At 41.5% G+C, this 15,842-nt stretch overlaps 1 protein-coding gene across 2 annotated transcripts in view; it reads right to left on the reverse strand.

Moving 5' to 3' along the window:
- capn15 (calpain 15) overlaps positions 1–13,935 on the reverse strand; it is a 75,813-nt gene extending 61,878 nt beyond the window's left edge. Inside the window, exon 1 of one of the 2 annotated variants that reach the window (XM_014158877.3) lies at positions 13,646–13,935. Coding sequence is in view for 1 of the 2 variants with exons in the window: in XM_014158875.3 (XP_014014350.1) it covers positions 1,803–1,981 (179 nt within the window). In the remaining variant the exon portion in view is untranslated. Of the gene's footprint in view, positions 1–1,802; positions 5,376–13,645 lie in introns of those variants that run through there. The other variant, XM_014158875.3, reaches the window with a different exon arrangement.
- Positions 13,936–15,842: the final 1,907 nt, after the last annotated feature.

Genomic DNA, 15,842 nt, shown 5'->3' on the forward strand with positions numbered 1-15,842 from the left:
TACAAAATGAGTTAAACAATGCAGGAGAAAAAAATACAAATAGCACAGTTGGTTAGGAGCACGTAAAACGGCAGCCATCCCCTCCGGCGCCATTATCAGTGTCTGATGATGCAAACTGACACTGACAAATTTATTACGGAGACCGCAGTCATCCAAAATTCCATGACCGTCACTGCTCTACCTACAAGACCTCCCCAAGAGATAGTACAGTTTGACTTAACTGAGGGGCAATAGCAGAGTAAGTATTGACAAGCTCAGACAATAGTAGTGAGAGATGAAAGAGCTAGAAAAGGCCAACACTGAATAAATAATGACATCCATTGTAAGGACATTTGATAAGTCTTCAGAAAATCAATAACTAACAACCGGACTTGATTCTCCCGGTGACTCAGCAATAACATCAATACACCGGAGGAGGAAGCCGATAGCAGCTCCACTGTTCTCCTTCCCGGAGAACCGACATTCAAACCTATTACACACCTATAAGCGGGAATTTATAAAAAGAAACACGTCTTTCCCGTAGCTCCTCTGAAGGCAGTAGACTAATCACAGATCACTGGTTCGGTTAACTGTATGGGAAGTTGGAGCCACCTGTTTAAATTATCATGAGCTAAGGGTAAAAACTGGTTATTCAAACTAGGCTGTCCTTTCACATTATTGACTAGCTAGGCCTATATCCTCAATCATTCAAAACTGGCATAATCTAGGTGGGGAAATATTCAATTAAAGCACATCCTGCCAACATGACAAAACATCAGGACTCTTTCAAACAAAAAAACGATAGCAAGCTGTTTCTGAAACGATGCTTCGTCCAGTTTCACATTCACTTCCTTCTTGGAAAATGACCGGGCCTCTAACGCTAACCCCCCCTAAGCTAACAAGATGTTTACTGAGACTGGCGAATCCTCCAAGGTTTTATAGACTACAACACCATTAATTACACTAGGCGGTCGGTCAGTTTGCAGGGAGGACTCTGCCATCTGCGCAGCGGCGGCCATCTGTTAGTGGACGGCAGGTTCCGACAGAGGTCAAACAACAGAGCCAGGTGTAGCGAGTGTTCGCAAACTAAGGTGACAGCATGGAATCAACAGTTGTCTAGTCTGGGAGCCCTCCAAAGTATTTGCCATAAAATGAGCTCCACAAACAACCGGGCGAGAGAGAGTTTGTGCCCGGGTCACTCCATGGGTGCAATCAACTTGGCACACCGATCCAATCAGCTTTTCCTCAAATTCGGCACATAGAGTTGAAGAGGGAGGTACTAAGAGGCGGGATTGTCAGATGTCAAATCCAGCTTAAGTGGATTTTGGATATCATATTAGATACAAAATATTCAAGTGGAACTATGATTAGATCAAATTTGGTGGTGGAACAATAGTTTTGATTGAATAATATTTTATCAGATTTAATGATACTGCAATATTGTCAGTACATGTAAAGAGATTTTATTGAAAAAGCTTGAATATGACATAATAGTCTACAGTAAATCTGTATAGGGCTGTGGCAGATGTCGGATTTAGAGTGGATCAGAGTGCTCTGAGAATTGCCACACTAAAAATAACAAAAACACCCTTAGGATACCACTCAAAGACAACACCTATCACAATATTGTGATTTGCACAATAAAGCTATCTGTCCTTTATGCTCACTCTTACTGCTCCCAGGAACAGCAGTCCCTGTGTAATACAAGCCCTAGTGTTACAGAGCATGGCCCATTTCTCTCCTTGCTGCCCATCAACAGGCCTGACCAGTCTGGCACTCTCGCCAAGATGCAGTGGACTGAGGAGTGAAATGTTGGCTCTTACCTGCGCTCTCTGTGTGGAAGCGGCGGATGCTGCTGGCGCGTAATGAAGGTGGTGCCCCACACAGGACTGCTGTGGCTGTTCCTAAGCCAACCCATAGGAGGCGACGACGGGTACGGGGTGCTCCGGAAGCCGTGGTCCGACTCGGTCTCCGCGGTGAGAGAGGAGGCGGAACTCCCCATCCTCCTTTTGCAGTCTACTTGGGGTTCTCACCCTTTGGTCCCGCAAAATGTGCGGGACGGTGAGGAGCGGAGTGACAGTGCCTTGTGTCTCAATCTCAGGCTTACAGTTTAAGGGTGGGGGACGGGGGAAAGGGGGAGTCTAGGGCTGGGTGAAAACCCTGCTCATGTGTTCTCAGTCCTGACAAATTTCCAACTGGCACATTTCGAAACAAGCCCCATTTCAAAAAGGGATGGATTTCATCCTGTGAAGTGACTCCAAGTGTGCTTGAAGATGGCTATATCCCCCAAAAAATCTAATAGAAAGGCAATAATGAGGAAATCCAAGCGAGGGTATTCAAAAAACAAGTGAAACACGACAATGTTTCAAACTCCAGATCAGGGTGGATTTCCCACAGCGAGGAGGAAGTGCTCAATACAAAATGTAATTGCTTGCCTCGGGCACTGATTCCAATTTGACACTTTCTCCAGGAAATAACTCACACTCACCTCTTCTCTGTAGTGGGTACCAATTTTTCTCTGTCGTAGACTTGTAGGCCTCTTAACTAACTCTCTGGGCCATGTTGTCTGGAGTGTCATTCAACTATTCCTTCTGCACTATTTGCAGTGTTCCTTCCTCGCGTATGCAGTCTCATGCCTGATCCATCATGCTTGAACCCTTTGTCACACACAGACACAGGCAGTGGAAGGGGCACACACAAAGATGACCGGGTCCTCCGTCAATCGCCATCTCTGAGATAATATGGCACAGTTGAGGCACTGGAATGTTTTTTTGTTTGTTGACAAAAAAGGAATCAAACATTTTTACCAAAAAAATAACTGAAAAGTGACTGGCAGAGGTCTGGGGCGTTGGTTTTGCTTAAGCCAGAATGAATTAATGTCAAATTAAAGGACAAACCATGACATGGATAACAAACCAAGCTATTTCGCTATTGTCAAATATGAGGCTATTTTTGTTATTTATTTATATGGCTTTGAATAAGCTTTTAACTCAAAAGAAAATCTGAATACACTAAACCAATAAATCCTTTAATTTTGTATTCTTTTTTACTGTAATGTTTATCTGAGAAGCACAGTCTCAGTCTACTGTCTCAGTTGACTTGTAGTCCAGATTATGAGTGATTCTCTGTGTGCAGGCACTGCTGGCACACTGACTGAAGTTCTGGTATCCAAAGCTCATCTTTCAAATTTCGACACTTGCCCACAGCTGCTTAAGCGGATTTCCCAGAATATTGCTCAAATCACCCCGTTGCATTTCTTAGTGGCTGAAATGTGGGATACTGAGTGCTTACAAAATGTCGCACTCTTCACAACTAGGCTACTCTGACTGAGGTAATGTCCCGAATAGCTATTATAACATGAAAACAAACATGAACTTCGGGAACTGAAATCGAACAAAACCCAAACAACGTGTGTGCAGGCCTACATAAAGCACAGGGAAGAACACGAACAGCACATCATGAAATATGGCTAATGTTCCTACACAGTCCCAATCCAACGAGAAGTTCTACTAAATATTCGACACCTGCGACCTTTATAGCGGAGTGTCCCGTTATGGTCTGCAGTCCTTTGCCGGCGCGTCCACCTGACGAAACGCGAGACGATCCCGGTTTCCGCTCCGCAGTCTGGGTAGCCTATTCTCAGATTTATTTTTAGTCTGATCCCGTCGATGATGCGGCGGTCTGGTGGTTCATTTGTATACAGTAGGCTTTATGTGTGCCAACCTGTCATAGCGAGTAGGCTAACTATGCCAGGGGAACTACGATGGTGCATTCCGGTGCAATGAAGGCGTGAAGTCTAATTATATGCACATGCATTTTTTTATTCCCATGGAGACAAAAACTGTAGCCTGCCTGGTGCCTCTAACACGCGAATACAATACCCCACTTATATTATTCAATCTCACGTATATTCATTATCGACATAAAAAGCTATATAAAAGGCTCATAGCCTATCACTATCAAATGAGCTGCGCCAATATTGAAGATTAAACATATTTCATTCATGCCAATACAGTCTTGCTTATTACAATGTAGTTAACTACAATGTAAAGCGTTGCCTACAAAGGCATTTTAACAATGTATCGAATTACCGTCAGTGCCAGAGCTGCAAAACAGAGGCGAATTCAGAATAAACCATGAAGGCTACAATTGTAGCAATCAGCCAGTTTCCAGTGACTAACTCCGGAGCTGACTAAATTGTATTGAGGGCAGGGACTCATCATGCCAGAGCCGACATATCAGGCTATTAAAAACGTGAAAATGGTACTAAACAGTCTCATCCAGAATTGATTTTAGACTCAAATCCCAGTCTTCTGCCCGGTCCATTCTCGTGCGCTCATAATTCCACTGTTTTATGATGCTGATCCTCTTTGACTTCTATTAGGAAACATCCTCGCTTCCGCCCCGTCGTTGCTTCAGAAATAAATTACTACCCATACTGCAATGCTCCATCCTGGACCCACTGTATGTTTTGCACCGGGGGCTGTTTTCATTGCACTATATTTAAAAAATATATAATTCTCCCTCTCTGATAAGTGCAGTGGATGCAGATGCAATCTCTTAACAGAGAATGACAGCGAGTCAAGCAGCGCGCAGGCGCATTAGGATGTTGGCAGAGAAAGTGAAAGGCTTAATTCAAGAGATCAAAACTGATAAATACCCTCCATCAAGTGTTACTCAGTAGCAGGACTGATACTGTCAGTGTTGTGTTCGAGAACACCTAAAGCGAGACCGATTCAAGACCAAGACTGGAGTAAATGGAGTCCAAACCAAGACCGGAGTAAATGGGGTCCAAACCAAGACCGGAGTAAATGGGGTCCAAACCAAGACCGGAGTAAATGGGGTCCAAACCAAGACCGGAGTAAATGGAGGCCAAACCAAGACCGGAGTAAATGGAGTCCAAACCAAGACCGGAGTAAATGGAGTCCAAACCAAGACAGGAGATGTTGTGTGTCCATATTTCAGAAGAACATATGGATTTTTTTGACATTTAGAATGCTGAACAAAATGCATGCTGAGGGCAAATAGAGAGCCACTCTATAAATTACCACTAACCCATACAGGTCTATAATATACTGAACACAAACATAAAACGCAACATGTAAAGTGTTGGTGTCATGTTTCATGAGATGAAATAAAAGATCCCAGAAATGTTCCATATGGACAAAATGTCGTGCAAAAATGGGTTTACATCCCTGTTAGTGAGCATGTCTCATTTGCCAAGATAATCCATCCACCTGACAGGTGTGGCATATCAAAAAGCTGATTAAACAGCATGATCATTACACAGGTGCACCTTGTGCAGGGGACAATAAAAGGCCACTCGAAAAATGTGCAGTTTTGACACAGAACACAATGCCACAGATGTCTCAAGTTGAGGGAGCATGCAATTGGCATGTTGACTGCAGGAATGTCCACCAGAACTGTTGCCAGAGAATTGAATGTTAATTTCTCTACCATAAGCCGCCTCCAATGTAGTTTTAGAGAATTAACCGGCCTCACAACCACAGACCACGTGTAACCACGCCAGCCCAGGACCTCCACATCTGGCTTCTTCACCTGCGGGATCGTCTGAGACAAGCCACCTAGACAGATAATGAAACTGAGGAGTATTTCTGTCTGTAATCAAGTTTTTCCCAAAGCCTTTTGCTTTTTCTGATTGGCTGGGCCTGGCTCCCCAGTGGGTGGGCCTATGCCCTCCCAGGCCAACCCATGGCTGCGCCCCTGCCCAGTCATGTGAAATCCATAGATTAGGGCCTAATTATTTTCAATTGACAGATTTTCTTATATGAACTATAACTCTGTAAAATCGCTGAAATTGTTGCATTTATATTTTTGTTCAGTATAGATAAAATGACAAAATATGTTATAACTTCCCTGGTCTTCCCTTACTAATAGTGACTGTGCAACTTTCAAACAATTGCCCTGATTCTTCCCTTCAAGAAAATTCTGACAAGACTGACAAAGTTTGAGGATATTTTTCAATGAAAGTAAAGGACAGTAATGTTACGAGTAAAGTAGGAAGCCCAGGTTTCAATAGGTGATAAAAAAATGTGTTACGAAAGGAGCATGGACATCTGGCCTGGCGAAGAAGTTTTATGCACTGACTGAATGGATGCTGATAATGTGTATGTGACAATATATTTAAAAAAATACACTGCTCAAAAAAATAAAGGGAACACTAAAATAACACATCCTAGATCTGAATGAATGAAATAATCTTATTAAATACTTTTTTCTTTACATAGTTGAATGTGCTGACAACAAAATCACACAAAAATAATCAATGGAAATCCAATTTATCAACCCATGGAGGTCTGGATTTGGAGTCACACTCAAAATGAAAGTGGAAAACCACACCACAGGCTGATCCAACTTTGATGTAATGTCCTTAAAACAAGTCAAAATGAGGCTCAGTAGTGTGTGTGGCCTCCACGTGCCTGTATGATCTCCCTACAACGCCTGGGCATGCTCCTGCTGAGGTGGCGGATAGTCTCCTGAGGGATCTCCTCCCAGACCTGGACTAAAGCATCCGCCAACTACTGGACAGTCTGTGGTGCAACGTGGCGTTGGTGGATGGAGCGAGACATGATGTCCCAGATGTGCTCAATTGGATTCAGGTCTGGGGAACGGGCGGGCCAGTCCATAGCATCAATGCCTTCCTCTTGCAGGAACTGCTGACACACTCCAGCCACATGAGGTCTAGCATTGTCTTGCATTAGGAGGACCCCAGGGCCAACCGCACCAGCATATGGTCTCACAAGGGGTCTGAGGATCTCATCTCGGTACCTAATGGCAGTCAGGCTACCTCTGGCGAGCACATGGAGGGCTGTGCGGGCCCCCAAAGAAATGCCACCCCACACCATGACTGACCCACCGCCAAACCGGTCATGCTGGAGGATGTTGCAGGCAGCAGAACATTCTCCACGGCGTCTCCAGACTCTGTCACGTCTGTCACATGTGTTCAGTGTGAACCTGCTTTCATCTGTGAAGAGCACAGGGCGCCAGTGGCGAATTTGCCAATCTTGGTGTTCTCTGGCAAATGCCAAACGTCCTGCACGGTGTTGGGCTGTAAGCACAACCCCCACCTGTGGATGTCGGGCACTCATACCATCCTCATGGAGTCTGTTTCTGACCGTTTGAGCAGACACATGCACATTTGTCTTCCCTGTGGCTCAGTTGGTAGAGCATGGTGTTTGCAACGCCAGCATGGTATGTGCAACGCCAGGGTTGTGGCTTCGATTCCCACGGGGGGCCAGTACAAAAAAAGTGCATGAAATGAAATGAAATGTATGCATAAGTCGCTCTGGATAAGAGCGTCTACTAAATGACTAAAAATGTAAAAAAATGTAAAAAAAAGTAAATTTGTGGCCTGCTGGAGGTCATTTTGCAGGGCTCTGTCAGTGCTCCTCCTGCTCCTCCTTGCACAAAGGCGGAGGTAGCGGTCCTGCTGCTGGGTTGTTGCCCTCCTACGGCCTCCTCCACGTCTCCTGATGTACTGGCCTGTCTCCTGGTAGCGCCTCCATGCTCTGGACACTACGCTGACAGACACAGCAAACCTTCTTGCCACAGCTCGCATTGATGTGCAGCTCGCATTGATGTGCCATCCTGGATGAGCTGCACTACCTGAGCCACTTGTGTGGGTTGTAGACTCAGTCTCATGCTACCACTAGAGTGAAAGCACCGCCAGCATTCAAAAGTGACCAAAACATCAGCCAGGAAGCATAGGAACTGAGAAGTGGTCTGTGGTCACCACCTGCAGAACCACTCCTTTATTGGGTGTGTCTTGCTAATTGCCTATAATTTCCACCTGTTGTCTATCCCATTTGCACAACAGCATGTGAAATTTATTGTCAATCAGTGTTGCTTCCTAAGTGGACAGTTTGACTTCACAGAAGTGTGATTGACTTGGAGTTACATTGTGTTGTTTAAGTGTTCCCTTTATTTTTTTGAGCAGTGTATATTATGAGTTTTTTACTCTGTTGGTCTCGGGAAGAAATTACAATCCTCATTGTCCGAGACCGTGTCAAGAAAAGTAAAAATGTGTCTGACAACGAGACACTCAATATGTGGTCTCGAGACCGGACTTGAGTACGATAACACTGCATACTGTAGCCTATTTGTATTATTATATGTTAATTACAGGAGGCTAGGCTACTTATCATAAACTGTGAAATGAAAGGAGTGGTATTAAAGCCCAAAAAGTATTTAAAAAGAGAAAATGGGTATCATGTGTCAATAAAGGGTTAATAAGCCAGTGTGAAACAGCACCACCAATCACTGCTCAACTGTCCCTTCACATTGCTGAGATAAGCCTTCAACTTCCCGAATCTCCCTTTCTTCCTCTTTGCACTCCTCTCTTCCTTTATTCTCCCCTCCATACCACTTTGACCTCATTCCTCCCTTCACAATATTCCTTGGTAGAAAACACAGAAAAAATGATAGGCCTACAGTGTATATTTTAGACTACCTCTAAGACACAACAATTGCACTCAAGTCTGGTTTCCACAGCAAAACAGTGGGTAAATCATTAGCTACATAGCAACCAATAGGAAGCAGCACACACAGTCCATTCACCATTGCAACACATAGGCCATTTTGTTTAATAGAACAGGGAGTGGTGAATTGGCTGGCCCATACTTGTCTGATAACTGTAACTGTGTGCGTGTGTACCTGGCAAGGAAAGGTCATGCCTCTCTGTAGAAGACCTCTTCCTGTTTTGTCACACATGTTGAAAGAAGAACCCAAACTGGTCCGACTAGTCAGAACTACTGGATCATTTACATAGTAAGCTCTACTGTATGAGAATGTATAATATAACACTATTGACATTTGTGTTGATCAAAAGCTATAATCTATAACACACTTCCCCTATTTCACTTTAAAATGTATGTCAAACAATGTTTAACAAACCACACAACTCTATGCACAAGGACTACTTTTAACAAGTTCCAATGAAAAATGTACAAAAACTAATTGCGTGGAAAAAAACTGAGGATGCAAACCTTGGTAATGGAATTACGGTTAAAATCTCCCTCAGGTTTTTATTAGGGCTGGGGAATTGCCAGGGACCTCACGATACATTGGTTCCGATACGATATGTATTGCGATTCTATATGTATCGAAATTCGATACTGTGAATTTATTGAGATTCGATGTTCCAAACATATTGCTCACCATATGTCTCCTGAAAACAAGTTGATCAGTCATGGAAATAAAAAAGTGCTGTAAACAAATTGTCTCCCTATTTAAAAAGAAGATGGAGAACAAGCTATGAAGGAAAGATACTGGCGTTTTGGTGCAGGTACAGCCAACTACCACAAAAATAATATTGCGATAATGTCAAAATGATACGATATCTCATCAAAAATAATATCCAGATATGTAACTGTATACATTTTTTCCCATCATTAGTTTTTATGTAACAACGTTTTACAAAAAACTCGAAATATCTGCTCCGAAATTAAGATTCAAAGATCAGAAAGAATTTGACATGGAACCTTGAGTTTGAAAAAAAAAATCTGTGGATATATACCCAGTAACGGAATTACGGTAACGGAATTACATCACGGGTCCCTAATCTGTACTACACAGAGATGCAATTTATGGATATGAACGTCCTTCTCCTCATATTTCACAAGTTCGGACATCACAGCGCAGCACAGCAGAGCACAGTGCAGTACAATACGACACAGCAGAATAGAGTTCAGCACAGCGCAGTAGATTATAGTTCAGTACAATATACTGTAATGTACTTTTCTGGACGTCCGGTGTCGGTCAGTGCTCAGTGGGTGAGGATTCTGGTTACAGTAAATGGAAAGAGGGGGCTCATGGGTAGGTGTTAAGCCTTCCGCATGCGTTGGTTCTGCTAGCGCCCAGCCAAACTCAGCAAGGAGAACTGAACGAGGGCGCTCGCATACTTCCTTAAAAGACCTTCCCTTGAAAAATGAGAAAAAAGCGGCAATAGTACTGTTTGTCCATTTTGAGATGCCGTAGCCAATATACACTTTCTCAAAGTAGTCAGAATGAATCTAAGATCATTCTAGAAACCTGTCATTCATTTTGACGTTTTTGCAGAGATCTTAGGCGCGGAATTCTACATCTAACTAATCAAATACTAATCAGTATTTCTTAAGTGAACAAAAGGTTCATGGAAATGAGTTGTCTCTCGTTGAATGACAACAAACATTGCACTGAAGAATCCCTACTGTTGACCAATCGCCGACGAAGGGGCATAGACTTCGGTAACAGAATTACCCGTTTTAATCACTTAATAACAAACAAAATTGATATCAATAAAATCACTATAACTAATTGTTAGGTCTACCATTACTTGTTACTTCTGTGAACTTTCATTATCCTCCCTCCTTATGAGGGAGAGACGTTAGAAGAAAAAAAAATTGAATTAGATTTTTGGTAACGGAATTACAAGGCAATATTTCTTAAACTTACAGAAGGTAAACAATTTCTCAAACTAAATCTAAGTGTTGATATTAGTTGGCAGGGGTCTTTACGTTAACATTGTGTTTTGATGTATTTCTGATGCCCTTTAAGACTTTTTCTGGTAGATGTTTTCTAAAGCCCTTTTTCCCTCTGCTTATCCGGAAATCTAAGCTAGTGATGCATCGAAATTACATTTTTGGCCGATAGCGATATCCGATATTTCACTTGGCAAAAAATCCGATACCGATACTGATAACCGATATTTAAGAAATGTGTTGCCTTTTAAGCATTCTAGTACAGTTAAATATCTAACACACACACATGGACGTAGTGGTCTAAGGCAATGCATCTCAGTGCAAGAGGCGTCACTACAGTCCCTGGTTCGAATCCAGGCTGTATCACATCCGGCCGTGATTGGGAGACCCATAGGGCGGTACACAATTGGCTCAGCGTCGTCCGGGTTTGAACCAGGGTTGGCCGTCATTGTAAATAAGAATTTGTTCTTAACTGACTTGCCTAGTTAAATAAAGGTTAGACAAACTGACCAAAAAGTTATTTAGTTGGCATTTACGTATGTCCCCATTACCAGTAAAACATCATCAAAACCTATTTCTTTCACTTACTTGCTGTACTGTTTTGTTGTTCATTTGTTCAGCCGTTTCATTCTCAAACAGGATTTCATCATACATGTCAAGCAGTGAAGTTTCAGCTCTATCTGTCCGTGGCCTCTCTTCCTCGGTGCACACTGTCACTGTGTCCGTTTCCATCTTGTCCAGCTGTGTATGTAACATTTCACGTAAACCCTGTTTCTTGTCTGGTTCTTGTACATAGCATTGAGCATGGTGGCGATACAGTAAAGAGAGAATGCCACCGAATCGCTTGTTCACAGCCTGTGTTGGCAGTATTGTTGAGCAGGCGTTTCAATGCCATGACAGAGTGTATCACGTCTGCTGCAGGCGCAGTTGATGAGCTTATTTCTCAAGTCAGTTGTTTTGAATGGAGCTAGCTAGTGTGTTCATGTTTCCAAGTTTCAAACATGTTCTCAAATGTCATTGAAATGGCAGCAGCGGTATGACAACCCGCACATTCATGAGCATGCAATACGACTTTCCTCAGTATGAAATCCTTGACGACCCACTGTGCTGTCAGACTCAGCATGCTCATAAGGCTGATATCACTGGTCCAAATGTCAGTCGTGAAGCTAATAGCAGTGACGCTATTACTGTCTAACTCCAGTAGGGCAACATCTGAAAAATAGCGCACTTGGTGTACCGGTGCTCGACCAGTCGGCGAAAGCCAACATCACCCACAACAGAGAACGGTTGATTGTCAAGGGCAATGAATTCCATTATCTTGGCATTAATGGGTTTCGCCTTTGAGTTGTCTCGCTGAAATATTCTTACTCTTTCAAATGACTGCTCAACTTGTTGACTGCTCGATCCACACAGCAGACATTGTGGGCTAGGTTAGGAATGCTGTGTTTCACGTGTAGCGCTACATTTTACTTGGCGTCATTACGTCATGTATCTACGTTATATAGGTATGTACGTCAGCTTTGACATTGGTTTTGCATATCGGCATTAAACTAGACATCGGGCCAATGTTGGCATTTTTAGCTAATGTCGGCCGATTCCGATAAGGTCACCGATATATTGTGCATTCCTAAGCATAAGCCTTTCATTTTTGGGCTAGTTTTAATATGGAAAATGGTTAAAAAAATGTATCTATGCCTATATTTCTCAAAAATATAGACTCTTAGTTTTCATTTGATACCCAATTGATATGCTCCTATGAACTTCACATGTTTGTGCTCATGGATCCTTTTTGATGGAAATGGCCTGCATTTAGGTTGCCAGTATGGAATGCTGTCCTGACATAGAAGACAAACACAAGCGTTGTCATAGAACTTAAGAGTGGTGTGCATGTTCCCTGAAGCAAGGAGTGCTCTTCCATGTAGCAAGCTCCCTCTCAAACAGAAAGTGGTTTTCAGTAGACAAAATATGGCTATGGTGCAGTCTTCAAACACCAATTTGAAAGAGTAAGACATTTATAGATTGGAAAAGCATTACATACATTTATTTGGCAACGTTTCTTCCTTAGGCCATGTCGGTTCTATTTAGCATTTAGGAATCAGTTTGATTCTACTCTACTCTATGGTAAGCTAGCCTAGCCATAGCTGGCACCATGTAAACTGCAATTCCAACGCTTTGTTTTAACGTTAAGAAACGTCAATAATCATTGCTGGCGAAACGGTTTTCGAAACATATGGCCTTTATCTTTCATATCAGCAAGAAATAATCTTTCAAATAAAAAAAAAGATGCACTTACTGTAGCAACGTTTACAGATCCATACACTGTGTGCCGTGCTTGAAAAAGTACCCAATTATCATACTGGCGTAAAAGTAAAGATACCTTCATAGAAAATGACTCGAGTAAAGGGTAAAGTCACCCAGTAAAATACTACTTGAGTAAAAGTCTAAAAGTATTTGGTTTTAAATATAGCCTACTTTAGAATCAAAATTAAATGTAATTGCTAAAATATACTTAAGCATCAAAAGTTAAAGTAAAAATAACTTAAAATTCCATATATTAAGCAAATCAGACAGCACCATTTTATTACATTTTTTAAATTTACGGACTGCCAGGGGCACACTCGAACACTCAGAGGTCATTTACAAACGAAGCATTATTTTCTCTAGGAATGTAAGTTAGTGAAGTAAAAGTTAAAAGTAGTCACAAATATGAATTTATACTACAGATACCAAAACAACGACTTAAGTGGTACATTCAAGTATTTTTACTTAAGCACTTTACGGGAAGAAAATACCTTCATCAATAGGCGCTAAAGGTAGTTCGCGTCTATGAATGGGCTAGACTAGCCATACAGGGGCAAGCAGACAGTCAAAGCATATCATATGTTGCTTAGGTTTAGCTGGAGAGCAATGGCTAGTCCAACTACCATCACGTTCCTACCACGGGGAAATAAAATAACTTGCAACAAAGTTTATAAAAGCAACACAGCGTGACAGCTAAATTAGCTACAATGTAGCAGCAAGAAATCATTGCATAGTCAACCCATAGGATGACGCGGGACAGCGGGAGACAAGAAAGCCGGGGGACAATTGTAAACAAAGACAGCCACGAATATAGATTGGCATAATCGATATTGTCAAAGGTTTGAGTCCATTTCTGATTATACAATCTAGGTCGAAAGGATTCTTACCTCAAAACACGTAGCTGGTGATGTAAGGTTGAGGACAAGCTGCTCCTTTCTTGATTGTCGAACGTACTAACTTTTCTATATTAGCAGCCAAATGTTAAGTTCTATCCGAAATTGCAGTTTGATCTGCGTTAGCTGCTGAATACATTGTTCACCGTTACCGCCTCACTCCAGTGCATCCTTGAGCTATTTGTTTTACTAGCTAATATCTAATTTCTCGTTCCACTCCATCGAGTTAGGTATTGAATACAGTCATCATGTACGTTACCTCAAAAACACCAGGAAGGGGAATCTCCAAGGAGCCAAAGCAAAATAAAAGTACGTTTTCTACGTAGAGTTAAATCAGTTTAATTGTGTTTCTACGTTCAGTATGCGTAGAGTTCATTCGGGAATATGACCAAAATAACTACGTTTCCCTTGGTACACCGCAACTCTAATAAGTAGGATATCCGTTCCCCCTTTTTTTTACACAAATGTCGTCATCATTTGAATTTGACACTTTATTAAAATACCACTGTATTATTTTCTGACGTTGTTTAATACATATTGTATTATTGTATTGAGCACGTTATGCATAATGACTTAAGGTATTCTTGTTTTAGAATTAAAAATAATCATTATTATATTTTGGTTACAGGTAGCCTACATCTAATGTATTAGGCTACAACAGTTTACACACCATTCTATCAATAGGCACATAAAACATCACAAACAAACAAAACCCTACAGAAACCAGTGTTGGGGAGGAGTGAACTACAACTAGTAATTGGGGCAGCACTCTAAGGCACGGCATCTCAGTGCTAGAGTTGTCACTACAGACCCTGGTTTGATCCTGGGCTATCACAACTGGCCATGATCTGGAGTCCCATAGTGCGGGCACAATTGGCCCAGCGTCGTCCGGGTTAGGGGAGGGTTTGGCTGGGTAGGCCGTCATTGTAAATAAGAATTTGTTCATAACTGACTTGCCCGGTTAAATAAATAAAACAAACTCAATTTTGCAGTAGCTTAGTGGTAGTTGAACTAAATTTAAATATAGGTAGTGTTTTCAGTAGTTAATTAATTTTTTAACATGTAGCGGTGTAGCTAACTACTGGAACTAGCCTACACACTAACTACTGGAAGTATCCTACACACTACTTATTTTGCAAAAATAAAATATTGTTGTAGGCAAGAATGTCCTTTCTTTTCCGGCATCAGACCTGCCAAATTTTCACTTGAAACAGTTATTTTGTTTAAAAGGCCAAATTACACATTCTGTTAACATACACCAGGGTTGATCTGTTCTTGCAATTCGTAGAGTATGACATTTCAGATTTAGATATCATAATTTATCATGAAGTAGTTTGGATTTAGTGAACTACTTTTCCAAAGTAGCTTTAGTTAAGTAAACTATATTTTTCTTAAGGGTAGCTTTAGTGTACTTTTACTTCTTCCAGTGTGATATAATTGGTAGCTCGGTAAACTATATTTTCAGCGTAACTTCCCCAACACCGACAGAAACACATAAAACACATGTTTTACAAATACCAGTCAAATATCGAATCTCTTGGAATATCTTATTCAGTGCATTGTTAATTTTCCATTTCATTTCATGTTATGTGAAAATCACAGGGTCCCACAAACAAAGCCATAATAACTGTCCCGACTATTCTTATTATTTTTGCAGACATATGCTGTCATCTAGTGGCACTTACGTGCACCATTCGAACAAAACTAACAAAACTAACAGATATTATATTTAAGAAATACAAAGCTCTTCCCAACTCAGTTGACGCATATAGAATAGAATAGAATTTAAAAAAAATCTCCAGAACTAACTTCAGTTCTGGCATTGGTATTAATAAACATGTAACAGCAAGATACACCCCCCCAATTATTAATAGATATAGGGTCAACGTCCATGACATGCCTTGAGCGCGTTACACGCATATCGGGGTCTCAAATTCATCTCAGCTAATCCGAGTTGAAGATATCTCTTTAAAATGGTAATGTCAAAGTCCCTGGCTGTAGGCTAGGCATGAATGAATAGCCTAATATCATAAAGTAATAATGTTATCATTCACTAGATGTAAATTATAGACCTTTGAAGTCTCCTTTATGATGACAGTCTTTGAACTCATATACACATTTTTTTCATGGCCTTTAAAAAAAAAGGTAATCCCTTCGTGTAGAGTGGACTGATGCCAACAGAGGATTCTGT

This window comes from Salmo salar, chromosome 19 (assembly GCF_965601325.2).
Source record: "Salmo salar chromosome 19, fSalSal1, whole genome shotgun sequence".
Taxonomy (NCBI): domain Eukaryota; kingdom Metazoa; phylum Chordata; class Actinopteri; order Salmoniformes; family Salmonidae; genus Salmo; species Salmo salar.